Raw genomic sequence first — 19,388 nt, 5'->3', positions numbered from 1 at the left:
AGGGAGGAGGTTAACAGAGGTAGAGGGAGGAGGTTAACAGAGGTAGAGGGAGGAGGTTAACAGAGGTAGGTAGGAGGTTAACAGAGGTAGAGGGAGGAGGTTAACAGAGGTAGACAGAGGAGGTTAACAGAGGTAGGGAGAGGAGGTTAACAGAGGTAGATGTAGAGAGAGGAGGTTAACAGAGGTAGAGAGAGGAGGTTAACAGAGGTAGAGAGAGGAGGTTAACAGAGGTAGAGAGAGGAGTTTAACAGAAGTAGAGAGAGGAGGTTAACAGAGGAAGTTGACAGAGGAGGTTAACAGAGGTAGATGTAGGGAGAGGAGGTTAACAGAGGTAGATGTAGAGAGAGGAGATTAATAGGTAGATGTAGAGAGAGGAGGTTAACAGAGGAAGTTGACAGAGGAGGTTAACAGAGGTAGATGTAGGGAGAAGAGGTTAACAGAGGTAGATGTAGGGAGAGGAGATTAATAGGTAGATGTAGAGATAGGAGGTTAACAGAGGTAGATGTAGAGATAGGAGGTTAACAGAGGTAGATGTAGAGATAGGAGGTTAACAGAGGTAGATGTAGGGAGAGGAGGTTAACAGAGGTAGATGTAGGGAGAGGAGGTTAACAGAGGTAGATGTAGAGATAGAAGGTTAACAGAGGTGGATGTAGAGAGAGGAGAATAAACAGAGGTAGATGTAGAGATAGGAGGTTAACAGAGGTAGATGTAGAGATAGGAGGTTAACAGAGGTAGATGTAGAGATAGGAGGTTAACAGAGGTAGATGTAGAGAGAGGAGGTTAACAGAGGTCTCTTAAGAGGTTTTGATCTTAGTCAGTACAGCATGAGGTCATAGCTCTGGGAATAATAACAGATGGCTTCTTCTGAAGAGCCTCAGGGAACATGATGCAGTGATCTTCTGTCACCTCACAACACACTACTTCCAATAGGAATGATTCCGCGTAACAACAAAAACATAGCAACAAGAAACCCATCACTAATCTCCCCCCTGTCTCTCTCTCAATTCAATTCACGGGGCTTTATTGGCATGGGAAACACATGTTAACATTGCCAAAGCAAGTGAAATAGATAACAACAGAAGTGAAATAAACAATACAAAATTAACAGTAAATATTACACTGACAAAAGTTCCAAAAGAATAAAGACATTTCATACATTTCATATATATATACAGTGCCTTGCGAAAGTATTCGGCCCCCTTGAAATTTGTGACCTTTTGCCACATTTCAGCCTTCAAACATAAAGATATAAAACTGTATTTTTTTGTGAAGAATCAACAACAAGTGGGACACAATCATGAAGTGGAACGACATTTATTGGATATTTCAAACTTTTTTAACAAATCAAAAACTGAAAAATTGGGCGTGCAAAATTATTGCGTTCTGTTGTAAGAAATGTACAAATAGTTAAAGTAAAAAGGGAAAATAAATAAACATAAATATGGGTTGTATTTACAATGGTGTTTGTTCTTCACTGGTTGACCTTTTCTTGTGGTAGCAGGTCACATCTTGTTGATGTGATGGCACACTGTGGTATTTCACCCAGTAGATATGGGAGTTTTATCAAAACGGGATTTGTTTTCGATTCTTTGTGGATCTGTGTAATCTGAGGGAAATATGTGTCTCTAATATGGTCGTACATTTGGCAGGAGGTTAGGAAGTGCAGCTCAGTTTCCACCTCATTTTGTGGGCAGTGAGCATATAGCCTGTCTTCTCTTGAGGGCCATGTCTGCCTACGGCGGCCTTTCTCAATAGCAAGGCTATGCTCACTGAGTCTATACGTAGTCAAAGCTTTCCTTAAGTTTGGGTCAGTCACGGTGGCCAGGTATTCTGCCACTGTGTGCTCTCTGTTTAGGGCCAAATAGCTTTCTAGTTTGCTCTCTCTGTCAAACGATTTCTCTTCCCTGTTCTCTCTCACCACTTCTCACTCTATATGCAAACTTCCTCTATCTGTCGTTATCAGGTCTGATAGGGACATCCACACTGCATGCTACACTAAGCTCATTGCTGGCTTTGAAACATGTGTTGGTCTAATCTTGTTCTGTGAGTGTGGGGCTATCTAGTCTAGGGTAGTGTGTGTGTAGTGAGTGTGTCTTTGGGTTAATATCTCCCTCAGCCCCAGGCTAAAGAGGCTACATCAGCAGCATTAGAAGAGCACATCTCCCATCCGCTCCTCTCCTCTCTGCTCCTCTCCTCTCTGCTCCTCTCCCCTCTGCTCCTCTCCTCTGCTCATCTTCTCTCCTCTCTGCGCCTCTCCTCTCTGCTACTCTCCTCACCTCTCTGCTCCTCTCTCTCCTCTGCTCATCTCCTCTCCTCTCCGCCTCTGCTTCTCTCTGCTCCCCTCTCCTCACCTCTCTGCTCCTCTCTGCTCCTCTCCTCACCTCTCTGCTCTCTCTGCTCCTCTCCTCTCCGCTCTGCTCTCTCTCTGCTCTTCCCTCCGCTCCTCTTCTCTCCTCTCCTCTCTTCCTCTCTGCTCCTCCTCTCCTCTCTCTCTCTCCTCTCCCTCCACCTCTCTGCTCCTCTCTGCTCCTCTCCTCTCCGCTCCTCTCTGCTCCTCTCCTCTTCTCTCCTCTCCTCTCCTCTCCTCCTCCGCTCTTCTCCGCTCCGCTCCTCTCTGCTCCCCCTCCTCTCCCCTCCTCTCTCTCCTCTCTCTCCTCTCCGCTCCTCTCCGCCTCTCTGCTCCCCTCCGCTCCTCTTCTCTCCTCTTCTCTCCTCTCCCTCTCCTCTCCTGCTCCTCCGCTCTCTCTGCTCCTCTCCCTCTTCTCTCCTCTCTGCTCCTCTCTGCTCCTCCTCTCCCCTCCGCTCTCTTCTCTGCTCCTCTCTCTTCTCTGCTCCGCTCCTCTCTGCTCCTCTCTGCTCCTCTCCCCTCCTCTCCGCTCCTCTCCTCTCTGCTCCTCTCCGCTCTTCTCCGCTCCTCTCTGCTCCCCTCCTCTCCTCTCTGCTCCCTCTCTCTCTCCTCTTCTCCGCTCCTCTCGCTCTCTCCGCTCCTTTCTCTCCGCTCCTCTCTGCTCCTCTCCGCTCCTCTCTGCTCCCCTCCGCTCCTCTCTGCTCCTCTCTCCTCTCTGCTCCTCTCTGCTCCGCTCCTCTCTTCTCTGCTCCTCTCTGCTCTTCTCTGCTCCGCTCCTCTCTGCTCCTCTCTCTCTCTCGCTCCGCTCATCTCTCTGCTCCTCTCCTCTCTCCTCTCCTCTCTGCTCCTCTCCGCTCTTCTCCGCTCCTCTCTGCTCTTCTCCGCTCCTCTCTTCTCCTCTGCTCCTCCTCCTCTCCGCTCTCTCTGCTCCTCCCTCCGCTCCTCTCCTCTCTGCTCCTCCCTCTGCTCCTCTCCGCTCTCCTCCGCTCCTCCTTTCTCCTCTCCGCTCCTCTCTGCTCTTCTCCGCTCCTCTCCTCTTCTCTCCTCTGCTCCCTCTCCGCTCCTCTCCTCTCCGCTCTTCTCTGCTCCTCTCTGCTCTTCTCCGCTCCGCTCCTCTCTGCTCCGCTCCTCTCCTCTCTGCTCCTCTCCGCTCTTCTCCGCTCCTCTCTGCTCTGCTCCTCTCCTCTCTGCTCCTCTCCTCTCTGCTCCTCTCCTCTCTGCTCCTCTCCCCTCTGCTCCCCTCTGCTCCCCTCCGCTCTTCTCTTCTCCGCTCCTCTCTTCTCCTCTCTGCTCCTCTCTGCTCCATTCTTCTCCGCTCCTCTCTGCTCCTCTCTGCTCCGCTCCTCTCTGCTCCTCTCTGCTCTTCTCCACTCCTCTCTGCTCCGCTCCTTTCCTCTCTGCTCCTCTCCTCTCCGCTCTGCTCCTCTCTGCTCCCCTCCGCTCCTCTCCTCTTCGCTCCTCTTCTCTCCGCTCCGCTCCTCTCTGCTCCCCTCCGCTCCTCTTCGCTCCTCTCCTCTCCGCTCTTCTCTGCTCCTCTCCACTCCGCTCCTCTCCTCTCCGCTCCTCTCCTCTTCTCTCCTCTCCGCTCTTCTCCGCTCCTCTCTGCTCTTCTCCGCTCCTCTGCTCTTCTCCGCTCCTCTCTGCTCCTCTCCTCTGCTCCACTCTGCTCTCTCTCTCCGCTCCTCTCTGCTCCTCTCTACTCCTCTCCGCTCCTCTCTGCTCCTCTCCGCTCCTCTCTGCTCCTCTCTGCTCCGCTCCTCTTCTCTCCTCTCCGCTCTTCTCCTCTCCGCTCCTCTTCTCTCCTCTCCGCTCCTCTCCTCTTCTCTCCTCTCTGCTCCTCTCCATTCCTCTCCTCTCCGCTCCTCTCTGCTCCTCTCCGCTCTGCTCCTCTCCGCTCCTCTCCTCTTCTCTCTTCTCTTCTCCGCTCCTCTTCTCTCTTCTCCGCTCCTCTCCTCTCCGCTCCTCTCTGCTCCTCCAGCTTCATCAGTAACCCCCATCATACCATCACATCAACAGACACCACAAGGATCAGTTAGAACTGCCAAAGAGCTTTATTAGTCACATGGCTCCATCCAGGGGTGATAATCCACTGCCCACAGCACTGTGTTAGAACTGCCAAAGAGCTTTATTAGTCACATGGCTCCATCCAGGGGTGATAATCTATTGCCCACAGCACTGTGTATGTGAGTGTGTTGGTGTGTGTGCATGCAAGCACATGTTTGTCTGTGCATGCGTGCATGTGTGTATTCACGTGTGCGCATGCATTTTCCGCTGTCTGTGTACCGTATTTTCACTGAACAAAAATATCAATGCAGCATGTAAAGTGTTGGTCCCATGTTTAATGAGCTGAAATAAAAGATCCCAGAAATGTTCCACACGCACAAAAAGCAAATTAGTTTACATCCCTGTTAGTGAGCATTTATCCTTTGCTAAAATAATCCACCCACCTGACGGGTGTGGCATATCAAGAAGGTGATTAAGCAGCATGATCATTACACAGGTGCACCTTATTCTGGGGACAATAAAAGTTCTGCCACAGATGTCTCAAGTTTTGAGGGAGCGTGCAATTGGCATGCTGACTGCAGGAATGTCCACCAGAGAATTGAAAGTTAATTTCTCTACCATGAGCCACCTCCAATGTCATTTTTGAGAACTGTGCAGTACTTCCAACTGGCCTCACAACCGCAGGCCACGTGTATGGTGTTGTGTGGCTGAGTGGTTTGCGGATGTCAATGTTTTGAACAGAGTGCCCCATGGTGGCGGTGGGGTTATGGTATGGGCAGGCATAAGCTACAGACAATGAACACAATTGAATTTTATCAATGGCAATTTGAATGCACAGAGATACCGTGACGAGATCCTGAGGCCCATTGTCGTGCCATTCATCCACTGCCATCACCTCATGTTTCAGCATGATAATGCTTGGACCCATGTCGCAAGGATCTGTTAACAATTCATAGAAGCTGAAAATGTCCCAGTTCTTCCATGGCCTGCATACTCACCAGACATCCCACCCATGGAGCATGTTTGGGATGCTCTGGATCGACAGCATGTTCCAGTTCCCGCTAATATACAGCAATTCCGCACAGCCATTGAAGAGGAGTGGGACAACATTCCACAAGCCACAGTCACACCAGATACTGACTGGTTTTCTGATCCACTCCCCTACCTTTTTGTTAAGGTATCTGTGACCAACAGATGTATATCTGTATTCCCAGTCATGTGAAATCCATAGATTAGGGCCTAACAAATTTATTTCAAAGGACTGATTTCCTTATTTGAACTGTAACTCAGTAAAATCTTTTAAACGATTGCATGTTGGTCCTGGTCTGTCCCTGGATGGGAGACCAGATGCTGCTGGAAGTGATGTTGGAGGTCCAGTAGGAGGCACTCTTTCCTCTGGTCTAAAAATATCCCAATGCCCCAGGGCAGTGATTGGGGACACTACCCTGTGTAGGGTGCCGTCTTTCGGATGGGACGTTAAACGGGTGACCTGACTCTCTGAGGTCACTAGCGATCCCATGGCACTTATCGTAAGAGTAGGGGTGTTAACCCAGGTGTCCTGGCTAAATTCCTAATCATCCTAATCATCCCCAGTTTACAATTGACTCATTCATCCCACCACTCTCCCCTGTAACTATTCCCCAGGTCGTTGCTGCAAATGAGAACGTGTTCTCAGTCAACTTACCTGGTAAAATAACTAATAAAAAAAAATATAAATGTTGTGTATATATTTTTGTTCAGTATAAGTTGCTTGATGTGTAAGGTTTGCTGAGTGGTAGACAAGCTTAAGTTCACTATCCTCCACAGAGTTTCCAGTCTTTTTTCATTTCATATCCAATCCCTGAGGAGCCTGAGTGAGTCATGTGAGAAGCCTATTCAGTCATGTGAAAGGCACCCTGATTAAAGCTGGTGTGCTGAAACGCGTTGGTGTTTAATGGTAAAGAAACACTTTCTATTCAAAGCTCATTGGAGAGGGGCTGAATATGTCTGACCGCCAGGAATGTAGATGTGAGAAGTTAAAGCTGAGGAGATTAGGGACATTCAAACATCCTAAATCTCCAGACAGAATTACTAAGAAGAGTGTAATCAAGGGTGTATTCATTCCGTCAATTCTGTTGAAAGAAATGTCTTCTGTCACCGCAAATGTTTCTCTCGACCTGTGTGCACCAACGTTCAAAACCTTCATTCATAGGCTAGGTTGTAGCAACCTCATGATGGGTATAGGGGAAATTCTAGTATCATGTAGTAGTTTAAACCTATCAATGTTACATTGAACTGGGTGAATGGAATATGAATGACAGTCATCCACTATGCTGACATTTTGTTAGGCCATGCTGACAAAAACAATTATCATCTTCCCTTATCTTAAACGGCACCGACCGACCATAGATTTACTATCAAAACTGCTTACATCCCTGCTCCCACTCCAACAGTACTCCCAACCTATAAACTAATCAGAAGAAGAATCTGTTCTGAACCGAGCACCCAGTCTGTCAAAGACAGCACCAGGAGCAGAGACATCACATCAACCCAGTCTGTCAAAGACAGCACCTGGAGCAGAGACATCACATCAACCCAGTCTGTCAAAGACAGCACCAGGAGCAGAGACATCACATCAACCCAGTCTGTCAAAGACAGCACCAGGAGCAGAGACATCACATCAACCCAGTCTGTCAAAGACAGCACCAGGAGCAGATACATCACATCAACCCAGTCTGTCACAGACAGCACCAGGAGCACGGACATCACATCAACCCAGTCTGTTACAGACAGCACTAGCAGCAGAGACATCACATCAACCCAGTCTGTCACAGACAGCACCAGGAGCAGAGACATCAACCCAGTCTGTCACAGACAACACCAGGAGCAGAGACATCACATCAACCCAGTCTGTCACAGACAGCACCAGGAGCAGAGACATCACATCAACCCAGTCTGTCACAGACAGCACCAGGAGCAGAGACATCACATCAACCCAGTCTGTCACAGACAGCACCAGGAGCAGAGACATCACATCAACCCAGTCTGTCAAAGACAGCACCAGGAGCAGATACATCACATCAACCCAGTCTGTCACAGACAGCACCAGGAGCACGGACATCACATCAACCCAGTCTGTTACAGACAGCACTAGCAGCAGAGACATCACATCAACCCAGTCTGTCACAGACAGCACCAGGAGCAGAGACCTCACATCAACCCAGTCTGTCACAGACAGCACCAGGAGCAGAGACATCACATCAACCCAGTCTGTCACAGACAGCACCAGGAGCAGAGACATCACATCAACCCAGTCTGTCACAGACAGCACCAGGAGCAGAGACATCACATCAACCCTGTCTGTCACAGACAGCACCAGGAGCAGAGGCATTGCAATTCGTTCCAGTCACAGGCAGCAGAGAACTGGAACGAAAGGCGGCCAAATGAGGTGTTGGCTTTAGGTATGATCAGTGAGATACACCTGCTGGAGCGCGTGCTACGGGTGGGTGTTGCCATTGTGACCAGTGAACTGAGATAAGGCGGAGCTTTACCTAGCATGGACTTGTAGATGACCTGGAACCAGTGGGTCTGGCGACGAATATGTAGCGAGGGCCAGCCGACTAGTGCATACAGGTCGCAGTGGTGGGTGGTATAAGGTGCTTTAGTGACAAAACGGATGGCACTGTGATAAACTGCATCCAGTTTGCTGAGTAGAGTGTTGGAAGCTATTTTGTAGATGACGTCGCCGAAGTCGAGGATCGGTAGGATAGTCAGTTTTACTCGGGTAAGTTTGGCGGCGTGAGTGGAGGAGGCTTTGTTGCGGAATAGAAAGCCGACTCTAGATTTGATTTTCGATTGGAGATGTTTGATATGAGTCTGGAAGGAGAGTTTACAGTCTAGCCAGACACCTAGGTACTTATAGATGTCCACATATTCAAGGTCGGAACCATCCAGGGTGGTGATGCTGGTCAGGCGTGCGGGTGCAGGTAGCGAACGGTTGAAAAGCATGCATTTGGTTTTACTAGCGTTTAAGAGCAGTTGGAGGCCACGGAAGGAGTGTTGTATGGCATTGAAGCTTGTTTGGAGGTTAGATAGCACAGTGTCCAAGGACAGCTTTGTGGAAGTTACCTGTGGCGCTGATGTTTAGGCCAAGGTATGTATAGTTTTTTGTGTGCTCTAGGGCAACAGTGTCTAGATGGAATTTGTATTTGTGGTCCTGGTGACTGGACCTTTTTTGGAACACCATTATTTTGGTCTTACTGAGATTTACTGTTAGGGCCCAGGTCTGACAGAATCTGTGCATAAGATCTAGGTGCTGCTGTAGGCCCTCCTTGGTTGGTGACAGAAGCACCAGATCATCAGCAAACAGCGGACAATTGACTTCGGATTCTAGTAGGGTGAGGCCAGGTGCTGCAGACTTCTCTAGTTCCCACGCCGAATGCGTTGATATATATGTTGAAGAGGGTGAGGCTTAAGCTGCATCCCTGTCTCTCTCTCTCTCTCTCTCTCTCTCTCTCTCTCTCTCTCTCTCTCTCTCTCTCTCTCTCACCAAGCTTCTCAGAGGCACACACAATATAACACACAATATAACACACAATACAACACACACACCAACAAGCTCTCATGTCAGAACTAGACGTTCATCCATTTTACGTCACATTTCAAAGTGTTTGGTTACTTCTCTGTATCGTTCCAAGGTTAAGTTTAGGCATTAACTCTGAATTATTAAGGTTAGGCATTAACTCTGAATTATTAAGGTTAGGCATTAACTCTGAATTATTAAGGTTAGGCATTAACTCTGAATTATTAAGGTTAGGCATTAACTCTGAATTATTAAGGTTAGGCATTAACTCTGAATTATTAAGGTTAGGCATTAACTCTGAATTATTAAGGTTAGGCATTAACTCTGAATTATTAAGGTTAGGCATTAACTCTGAATTATTAAGGTTAGGCATTAACTCTGAATTATTAAGGTTAGGCATTAACTCTGAGGCATTAACTCTGAATTATTAAGGTTTCTGAAGGCATTAACTCTGAATTATTAAGGTTAGGCATTAACTCTGAATTATTAAGGTTAGGCATTAACTCTGAATTATTAAGGTTAGGCATTAACTCTGAATTATTAAGGTTAGGCATTAACTCTGAATTATTAAGGTTAGGCATTAACTCTGAATTATTAAGGTTAGGCATTAACTCTGAATTATTAAGGTTAGGCATTAACTCTGAATTATTAAGGTTAGGCATTAACTCTGAATGGTTATGGTCATAGCCGTGGGAAGATATGTTTGGGTGGGGGTGCTGCGATATTTTTAGTAAAGGTGCAGTGCAGCACCTTTGTGGTGAATGTTTTTATTTCATCCCTGTGGAACTCTTTCTACACCGTGTTGAGTCCATGCCCTGACGAGTTGAGGCTGTTCGGAGAGTAAAGGGGGGTGCAACTCAATATTAGGAAGTTGTTCCTAATGTTCTGTATACTCAGTTTATATTCCTATGTATGGTAATTGTTCTACCATTTAACAACTAACATTCTTTAGTCTCATTCTGTGGATTAACTCAATTAGACTCCTGATGTATTAGTCATAAAAGAGCCTTGGCTCACTTGACCAGAACTGTCATACTCAGGCTATGCATACATGCTGTTTTTAAGACCTCAGAGTCAGTGTATTTCATTAATGAGCAAAGTTGTGTATATTCACACATAGTGTTCAGTGTATTGTACCATTTTCTTCCTATAATGATGTTTGTTGGTTAAAGTTGCTTCTTGACTAATGACCTTGGCAAGCATAGCTCACAGCACACTGTGTGAGTATCTTTGTTCCACCTCTCCCTCTCTCCATTTCTCCATCCAGAATATATTTTTTGGGGCCTGTGCTACAGTTGGCTATATTAGTCCGCAAATACAGGACTAGTATTGGTGCAGTGCACTACTTTTGTGAGAGAGAAAAAAGGTTATTTTAATTTTATTTAAAAAAATGTATATGTATTTTTCAATTCAGATTTTTCAGGGGGTTCTTCAGCACTTAACAGCTCTGTCATTATCCTCAATCTCTGTCTTTACCCCCTCATGCCTTCTCTTTCTGTTTCTCTTCCATTTTCCATTCTGTTCTTCTGTTCTCTCCCCCCCATCCCCACACTCCTTCTCTCCCCCATCCCCACACTCCTTCTCTCCCCCATCCCCACACTCCTTCTCTCCCCCATCCCCACACTCCTTCTCTCCCCCATCCCCCAAACTCCTTCTCTCCCCCATCCCCCAAACTCCTTCTCTCCCCCATCCCCCAAACTCCTTCTCTCCCCCATCCCCACACTCCTTCTCTCCCCCATCCTCACACTCCTTCTCTCCCCCTTTCTCCCCCCATCCTCACACTCCTTCTCTCCCCTTTCTCTCCCCCATCCCCACAGTCCTTCTCCCCCCATCTCCACACTCCTTCGCTCCCCCTTTTCTCCCCCCATCCCCACACTCCTTCTCTCCCCCATCCCCCAAACTCCTTCTCTCCCCCATCCCCCACACTCCTTCTCTCCCCATCCTCCACACTCCTTCTCTGCCCCCATCCTCACACTCCTTCTCTCCCCCTTTCTCCCCCATCCTCACACTCCTTCTCTCCCCCTTTCTCCCCCATCCCCACAGTCCTTCTCCCCCCATCTCCACATTCCTTCGCTCCCCCTTTCCCCCCATCTCCACACTCCTTCGCTCCCCTTTTCCCCCCCCATCCCCACACTCCTTCTCTCCCCCTTTCTCCCCCATCCCCACACTCCTTCTCTCACCGATCCCCACACTCCTTCTCCCCCTTTCTCTCCCCCATCCCCACTCCTTCTCTCCCCCTTTCTCCCCCCATCCCAACACCCCTTCTCTCCCCCTTTCTCCCCCCATCTCCACACCCCTTCTCCCCCTTTCTCTCCCCCCCATCCCCACCTCCTTCTCTCCCCCATCCCCACCTCCTTCTCTCCCCATCCCCACACTCCTTCTCCCCCTTTCCCCCATCCTCCCCCCATCCCCCCTCCTTCTCTCCCCCGATCCCCACACTCCTCTCCCCTTTTCTCCCCCATCTCCACACTCCTTCTCCCCCTTTCTCCCCCATCCCCACTCCTTCTCTCCCCCCTTTCTCCCCCCCACACTCCTTCTCTCCCCCTTTCTCCCTCCATCTCCACACTCCTTTTCTCCTTCTCTCCCCTCCACCTTTCTCCCCCCATCTCCACACTCCTTCTCTCCCCTTTCTCCCCCATCCCCCCCCTTTCTCCCCCTTTCCCCCATCTCCACACTCCCTCTCCCCTTTCTCCCCCATCTCCACACTCCTTCTCTCCCCCCTCCCCCATCCCACACTCCTCTCTCCCAATCCCCACACTCCATCTCTCCTCCTTTCTCCCCCCATCTCCACACTCTTTCTCTCCCCTTTCTACCCCCATCCCCACACTCCTTCTCTCCCCTTTCTCCCCCATCCCCACACTCCCTCTCCCCCTTTCTCCCCCATCCCCACACTCCTTCTCTCACCGATCCCCACACTCCTCTCCCCCTTTCTCCCCCCCACTCCTTCTCTCCCCCTTTCTCCCCCATCCCAACACCCCTTCTCCCCCTTTCTCCCCCATCTCCACACCCCTTCTCCCCCTTTCTCTCCCCCCACACTCCTTCTCTCCCCCATCCCCACACTCCTTCTCTCCCCCATCCCCACACTCCTTCTCCCCCTTTCTCTCCCCCATCCCCCACTCCTTCTCTCCCCGATCCCCACACTCCTTCTCCCCCTTTCTCCCCCCATCTCCACACTCCTTCTCTCCCCCTTTCTCCCCCATCTCCACACTCCTTCTCTCCCCCTTTCTCCCCCCATCTCCACACTCCTTCTCTCCCCTTTCTCCCCCCATCGCCACACTCCTCTCCCCCATCCCCACACTCCATCTCTCCTCCTTTCTCCCCCCATCTCCACACTCTTTCTCTCCCCCTTTCTCCCTCCATCTCCACACTCCTTTTCTCCCCCTTTCTACCCCCATTCCTTCTCTCCACCTTTCTCCCCCATCTCCACACTCCTTCTCTCCCCCTTTCTCCCCCATCCCCACACTCCTTCTCTCCACCTTTTCCCCCCATCTCCACACTCCTTTCTCTCCCCTTTCTCCCCCATCTCCACACTCCTTCTCTCCCCCTTTCTCCCCCCATCGCCACCTCCTTCTCTCCCCCATCTCTCCATCTCTCCTCCTTTCTCCCCCCATCTCCACACTCCCCCTTTCTCTCCCCCCCCTTTCCCCTTTCTCCCCCCATCTCCACACTCCTTCTCTCTCCCTTTCTACCCCCCATCCCCCCTTTCTCTCCCCCTTTCTCCCCACATCTCCACACTCCTTCTCTCTCCCTTTCTACCCCCATCCCCACACTCCTTCTCTCCCCCTTTTCCCCCTCCCCCATCCCCACATCTCCTCTCTCCTCCTTTCCCCCCATCCCCACTCCTTCTCTCCCCCTTTCTCCCCCCATCCCCACACTCTTTCTTCTCTCCCCCTTTCTCCCCCCCCCATCCCCACACTCCTTCTCTCCCCTTTCTCCCCCATCCTCCTTCACTCCCCCTTCTCTCTCCCTTCTCCTTTCTCCCCCCATCTCCCACTCCTTCTCTCCCCCTTTCTCTCCCCCTCTCCCCTTTCTCCCCCATCACTCCTTCTCTCCCCCTTTCTCCCCCATCCCACACTCCTTCTCTCCCCTTTCTCCCCCATCCCCACACTCCTTCTCTCCCCCTTTCTCCCCATCGGCACTCCTTCTCTCCCCTTTCTCCCTCCCCCCCCATCGCCACACTCCTTCTCTCCCCCTTTCTACCCCCATCCCCACACTCCTTCTCTCCCCTTCTCATCCCCACCTCCCTTCCCCCCACCATCTCCCACTCCTTCTCTCCTCCTTTCTCCCCCATCTCCACACTCCTTCTCTCCCCCTTTCTCCCCCATCCCCACTCCTTCTCTCCCCCTTTCTCCCCCCTCATCCCCACACTCCTTCTCTCCCTCCATCTTCCTTCTCTCCCCCCACCCCCCACCTCCTTCTCTCCCCTTCTCCCCCATCCCCCCCTTCTCTTCCCCACCATCTCCCACTCCTTCTCTCCTCCTTTCTCCCCCATCTTCACACTCCTTCTCTCCCCCTTTCTCCCCCATCCCCACTCCTTCTCTCCCCCTTTCTCCCCCTCATCCCCCACTCCTTCTCTCTCTCCTCCTTTCTACCCTCCATCTCCACACTCCTTCTCTCCCCTTTCTACCCCCCCCATCTCCACCCCTTTCTCCCCCTTTCTCCCCCATCGCCACACTCCTTCTCTCCCCCTTTCTCCCCCATCGGCACACTCCTTCTCTCCCCCTTTCTCCCCCCATCTCCACACTCCTCTCTCCCTTTCTACCCCCCCATCCCCCTCCTTCTCTCCCCCTTTCTCCCCATCCCCACACTCCTTCTCTCCCCCTTTCTCCCACCCCCATCTCCCCCCATCCCCACTCCTTCTCTCCCCCTTTCTCCCCCTCATCCCCACACTCCTTCTCTCCCCTTTCTACCCTCCATCTCCCACTCCTTCTCTCCCCCTTTCTACCCCCCCCATCCCCACACTCCTTCTCTCCACCTTTCTCCCCCCATCTCCACACTCCTTCTCTCCCCCTTTCTCCCCCCATCGCCACTCCTTCTCTCCCCCTTTCTCCCCCCATCGCACACTCCTTCTCTCCCCTTTCCCCCCCCATCTCCACACTCCTCTCTCCTTTCTACCCCCATCCCCACACTCCTTCCCCTTTCTCCCCCCCATCCCTCCCCTTCTCTTCCCCTCCCCCCATCTCCACACTCTTCTCCTCTTTCTCCCCCCCCCTCCTTTCTCCCCTTTCTCCCCCATCCCCACTCCTTCTCTCCCCTTTCTCCCCCTCATCCCCACACTCCTTCTCTCCCCCTTTCTACCCTCCATCTCCACACTCCTTCTCTCCCCCTTTCTACCCCCCATCCCACACTCCTTCTCTCCCCTTTCTCCCCCATCGCCACACTCCTTCTCTCCCCCTTTCTCCCCCCCCCATCTCCACACTCCTTCTCCCCCTTTCTCCCCCCATCGCCACACTCCTTCTCTCCCCCTTTCTCCCCCATCCCCACACTCCTTCTCTCCCCCTTTCTACCCTCCATCTCCACACTCCTTCTCTCCCCTTTCTACCCTCCATCTCCACCTCCTTCTCTCCCCCTTTCTCCCCCCATCTCCACACTCCTTCTCTCCCCCTTTCTCCCCCATCGCCACACTCCTTCTCTCCCCCTTTCTCCCCCCATCCCCACACTCCTTCTCTCCCCTTTCTCCCCCCATCGCCACACTCCTTCTCTCCCCCTTTCTCCCCCATCGCCACACTCCTTCTCTCCCCCTTTCCCCCCATCGGCACACTCCTTCTCTCCCCCTTTCTCCCTCCCCCATCGCCACACTCCTTCTCTCCCCCCATCTCCACACTCCTTCTCTCCCTCTTTCTACCCCCCCATCCCCACACTCTTTCTCCCCTCCTTTCTCCCCCCATCCCCACCCTCTTTTCTGTCTCCATCTTCTTCTCTATCCTGGTGTGTTTTTATAGATGGATGATGTATGTAGTGGGTGATCAGTGGGATGGATGATATATGTAGTGGGTGATTAGTGGGATGGATGATGTATGTGGTGGGTGATCAGTGAGATGGATGATGTATGTAGTGGGTGATCAGTAAGATGGATGATGTATGTAGTGGGTGATCAGTGGGATGGTTGCTGTGTGTGGGGGTGAAGAGGGGAGGAGAAGATGTGTGTAAAGGTGTCTGTGTAACAGTATGATTATGTCTGTAATCACTTTAGTTCAAATATATGAATAATTGTTTTATGGAGGGGTGTGTGTATCTGCGTGTGTGTGTGTTTAAATTACATTTTTATTCTCAGGGGGATGGAATGGTGTAACAGTACTGTAACAGTACTATGAGTCATATGATCTATGATTCAATGAATCAACCTCTTACTGAGACAGCGAGAGAGAAGGAGAGTGAGAGAAAAGGAGAGAGAGAGAGAGAGAGAGAGAGAAAGAGAGAAGAGACAGCGAGAGAGAAGGAGAGAGAAGAGACAGCGAGAGAGAAGGAAAGAGAGTGAGAGAAAATGAGAGAGAGTGAGAGAAAATGAGAGGGAGAGAAAAGGAGAGAGAGGAAGAAAGAAAGATGGAGGGGGGAGGGGGAGAGGGAGAGAGCGAGAGAGAGAGAAAAAGAAGGCGAGAGGGAGATATAGGGTGATAGAGAGAGAATGGGAGAGGAGAGAGAAGGAGAGAGGGAGAGAGAAGGAGAGGGAGAGAGAAGGAGAGAGCGAGAGAGAAGGAGAGGGAGAGAGAAGGAGAGGGAGAGAGATGGAGAGGGAGAGACGGAGAGGGAGAGACGGAGAGGGAGAGAAGGAGAGAAGGAGAGGGAGAGAAGGAGGGAGAGAGGGAGAGAAGGAGAGAGGTAAGGAGAGAGAAGAGGAGAGGAGAGGGAGAGAGAAGGAGAGATGTGAGAGATGGAGAGATAGGGAGAGAGGAGAGATAGGGAGAGAGAGAAGGTGAGAAACGAAGGAGGGGGAGAGATAGGAGAGAGAGGGAGATAAGGGGGAGAGAGGAGAGGGAGAAGCAGAGGGAGAGGAACTTCGAGGCTCCACATAGATTGAGAGAGTAAAAGAACGAAAGAAAGATAGCGGGGCGTCGTTGAGGTAATTCCGAGTCAGATGACAGGATGAGTGGAAAGAGGGACAGAGGGAGTGAGGGAGGCAGTGTGAGAGCTAACTGTCAGACACGTTACAGACCTCTGACAACATGGGCGCTGTGGTGGGCACGTTAACCATGGGGGAGAGGACCAAGGGGGAGAGGAGGAGGCCATCCAGAGGTGAGACACACGGACACACACAGGCGCACACACACACACACACACACACACACACACACACACACACACAACTTAAAAAGGATGCTAGCACTCACATACACACATTTATGAAAACAACACAACCTACACCTATCAACAACACATGCAACCAATACAATGTCATACACACACATAATAATAATTATTATTATTATTATTATCATAAAGTCACTATTCCATGGAAGCATCAGTTGAATGTGTGTGTGAGAGAGAGAGGTAACACCTGAGGTAATGTGTGTGTGAGCGAGAGGTAACACCTGAGGTAATGTGTGTGTGAGCGAGAGGTAACACCTGAGGTAATGTGTGTGAGAGAGAGGGAGAGGTAACACCTGAGGTAATGTGTGTGAGAGAGAGGTAACACCTGTGGTAATGTATGTGAGAGAGAGAGGTAACACCTGAGGTAATGTATGAGAGAGAGAGGTAACACCTGAGGTAATGTGTGGGTGAGAGAGAGAGGTAACACCTGAGGTAATGTGTGTGTGAGAGAGAGGTAACACCTGAGGTAATGTGTGGGTGAGAGAGAGAGGTAACACCTGAGGTAATGTATGTGTGAGAGAAAGAGGTAACACCTAAGGTAATGTGTGTGTGAGAGAGAGAGGTAACACCTGTGGTAATGTATGTGAGAGAGAGAGAGGTAACACCTGAGGTAATGTGTGTGTGTGAGAGAGAGGTAACACCTGAGGTAATGTGTGGGTGAGAGAGAGAGGTAACACCTGAGGTAATGTGTGTGTGAGCAAGAGGTAACACCTGAGGTAATGTGTGTGAGAGAGAGAGGTAACACCTGAGGTAATGTGTGTGAGAGAGAGAGGTAACACCTGTGGTAATGTATGTGAGAGAGAGAGAGGTAACACCTGAGGTAATGTGTGGGTGAGAGAGAGAGAGGTAATACCTGAGGTAATGTGTGTGAGAGAGAGAGGTAACACCTGAGGTAATGTGTGTGAGAGAGAGAGGTAACACCTGTGGTAATGTATGTGAGAGAGAGAGAGGTAACACCTGAGGTAAACACCTGAGGTAATGTGTGGGTGAGAGAGAGAGGTAACACCTGAGGTAATGTGTGGGTGAGAGAGAGAGGTAACACCTGAGGTAATGTGTGGGTGAGAGAGAGAGGTAACACCTGAGGTAATGTGTGTGTGTGTGAGAGAGAGAGGTAACACCTGAGGTAATGTGGGTGAGAGGGAGAGGTAACACCTGAGGTAATGTGTGTGAGAGAGAGAGAGGTAACACCTAAGGTAATGTGTGTGTGAGAGAGAGAGGTAACACCTGTGGTAATGTATGTGAGAGAGAGAGAGGTAACACCTGAGGTAATGTGTGTGTGAGAGAGAGAGAGGTAATACCTGAGGTAATGTGTGGGTGAGAGAGAGAGGTAACACCTGAGGTAATATGTGTGTGAGAGAGAGAGGTAACACCTGAGGTAATGTGTGGGTGAGAGAGAGGTAACACCTGAGGTAATGTGTGGGTGAGAGAGAGGTAACACCTGAGGTAATGTGTGTGTGAGAGAGAGAGGTAACACCTGAGGTAATGTGTGGGTGAGAGAGAGGTAACACCTGAGGTAATGTGTGGGTGAGAGAGAGAGGTAACACCTGAGGTAATGTGTGGGTGAGAGAGAGGTAACACCTGAGGTAATGTGTGTGTGAGAGAGAGAGGTAACACCTGAGGTAATGTGTGGGTGAGAGAGAGAGGTAACACCTGAGGTAATGGGTTGGTGAAAGAGAGAGGTAACACCTGAGGTAATGTGTGGGTGAAAGAGAGAGGTAACACCTGAGGTAATGTGTGTGTGAGAGAGAGAGGTAACACCTGAGGTAATGTGTGGGTGAGAGAGAGAGGTAACACCTGAGGTAATGGGTTGGTGAAAGAGAGAGGTAACACCTGAGGTAATGTGTGGGTGAGAGAGAGAGGTAACACCTGAGGTAATGGGTTGGTGAAAGAGAGAGGTAACACCTGAGGTAATGTGTGGGTGAGAGAGAGGTAACACCTGAGGTAATGGGTTGGTGAAAGAGAGAGGTAACACCTGAGGTAATGTGTGGGTGATAACTCTAGAGAGAAGGGTAGTGTCATCAGGACATAGAGGATATATACATGCTCTAGTGTAAAGTAATGTCTATGTCCATGTGTTTGCTTGAGAGGAGTGGTGTGTGTGTGTGTGTGTGTGTGTGTGTGTGTACATAAGTGTATGTGCAGACATCAGTGGAGGGGAAACACACAAGGTATTTGTCACTCTGCTCACACACTCTCTTCCGTCTTGCCTGTTCCCTTGGAAGCACGGTTGGCATGGCAACACAATATATCAGTTTTGGGGGTCAGTGAGATGATATGAGATTGGTGGTTCCAAAGTTATCCATGCTTATTGCAAATTTGCACAATTTTGCATATTGCTCTTTTGATTATTTTTCCATGGGCTATTTCCAGATTGTAATATAAATCACATTAGATAACATATCATGTTTTATATCATGAAATATTGACATAATGAAGACATTAAATATAAATTATTAAATATAGTTTGCATTGCATTAACTGTCTTGTTCCTTTCATATCTGTCTTGTTCCTTCCATATCTGTCTCGATCCTTCCATATCTGTCTTGTTCCTTCCTTATCTGTCTTATTCCTTCCATATCTGTCTCGTTCCTTCCTTATCTGTCTCGTTCCTTCCATATCTGTCTCGTTCCTTCCATATCTGTCTCGTTCCTTCCATATCTGTCTCGTTCCTTCCATATCTGTCTCGTTCCTTCCATATCTGTCTCGTTCCTTCCATATCTGTCTCGTTCCTTCCATATCTGTCTCGTTCCTTCCATATCTGTCTCATTCCTTCCTTATCTGTCTCATTCCTTCCATATCTGTCTCATTCCTTCCATATGTGTCCCTTTCATTACATATCTGTCTCATTCCTTCCATATCTGTCTCGTTCCTTCCATATGTGTCCCTTTCATTACATATCTGTCTCATTCCTTCCATATCTGTCTCATTCCTTCCATATCTGTCTCATTCCTTCCATATCTGTCTCGTTCCTTCCATATGTGTCCCTTTCATTACATATCTGTCTCATTCCTTCCATATCTGTCTCATTCCTTCCATATCTGTCTCGTTCCTTCCATATGTGTCCCTTTCATTACATATCTGTCTCGTTCCTTCCATATCTGTCTCATTCCTTCCATATCTGTCTCATTCCTTCCTTATCTGTCTCATTCCTTCCATATCTGTCTCATT

The 19,388-nt window shown here is 49.9% G+C and overlaps 1 protein-coding gene across 3 annotated transcripts in view; it reads left to right on the top strand.

Moving 5' to 3' along the window:
• The window catches only part of LOC112236180 (Kv channel-interacting protein 1), a 62,306-nt gene that overhangs the window by 22,191 nt on the left and 20,727 nt on the right, over positions 1 to 19,388 (top strand). Inside the window, exon 2 of one of the 3 annotated variants that reach the window (XM_024404761.2) lies at positions 16,064 to 16,145. The exons of the other annotated variants lie outside the window; for them this stretch is intronic. Within the exon in view, the coding sequence (XP_024260529.1) occupies positions 16,064 to 16,145 (82 nt within the window). The remainder of the gene's footprint in view (positions 1 to 16,063; positions 16,146 to 19,388) is intronic. 3 annotated transcript variants of the gene reach the window in all.

This window comes from Oncorhynchus tshawytscha, linkage group LG08, assembly GCF_018296145.1.
Source record: "Oncorhynchus tshawytscha isolate Ot180627B linkage group LG08, Otsh_v2.0, whole genome shotgun sequence".
Lineage (NCBI taxonomy): Eukaryota > Metazoa > Chordata > Actinopteri > Salmoniformes > Salmonidae > Oncorhynchus > Oncorhynchus tshawytscha.
The sequence above is the reverse complement of the archived record's forward strand: the minus strand, read 5'-3'. Positions and strand labels throughout refer to the sequence as shown.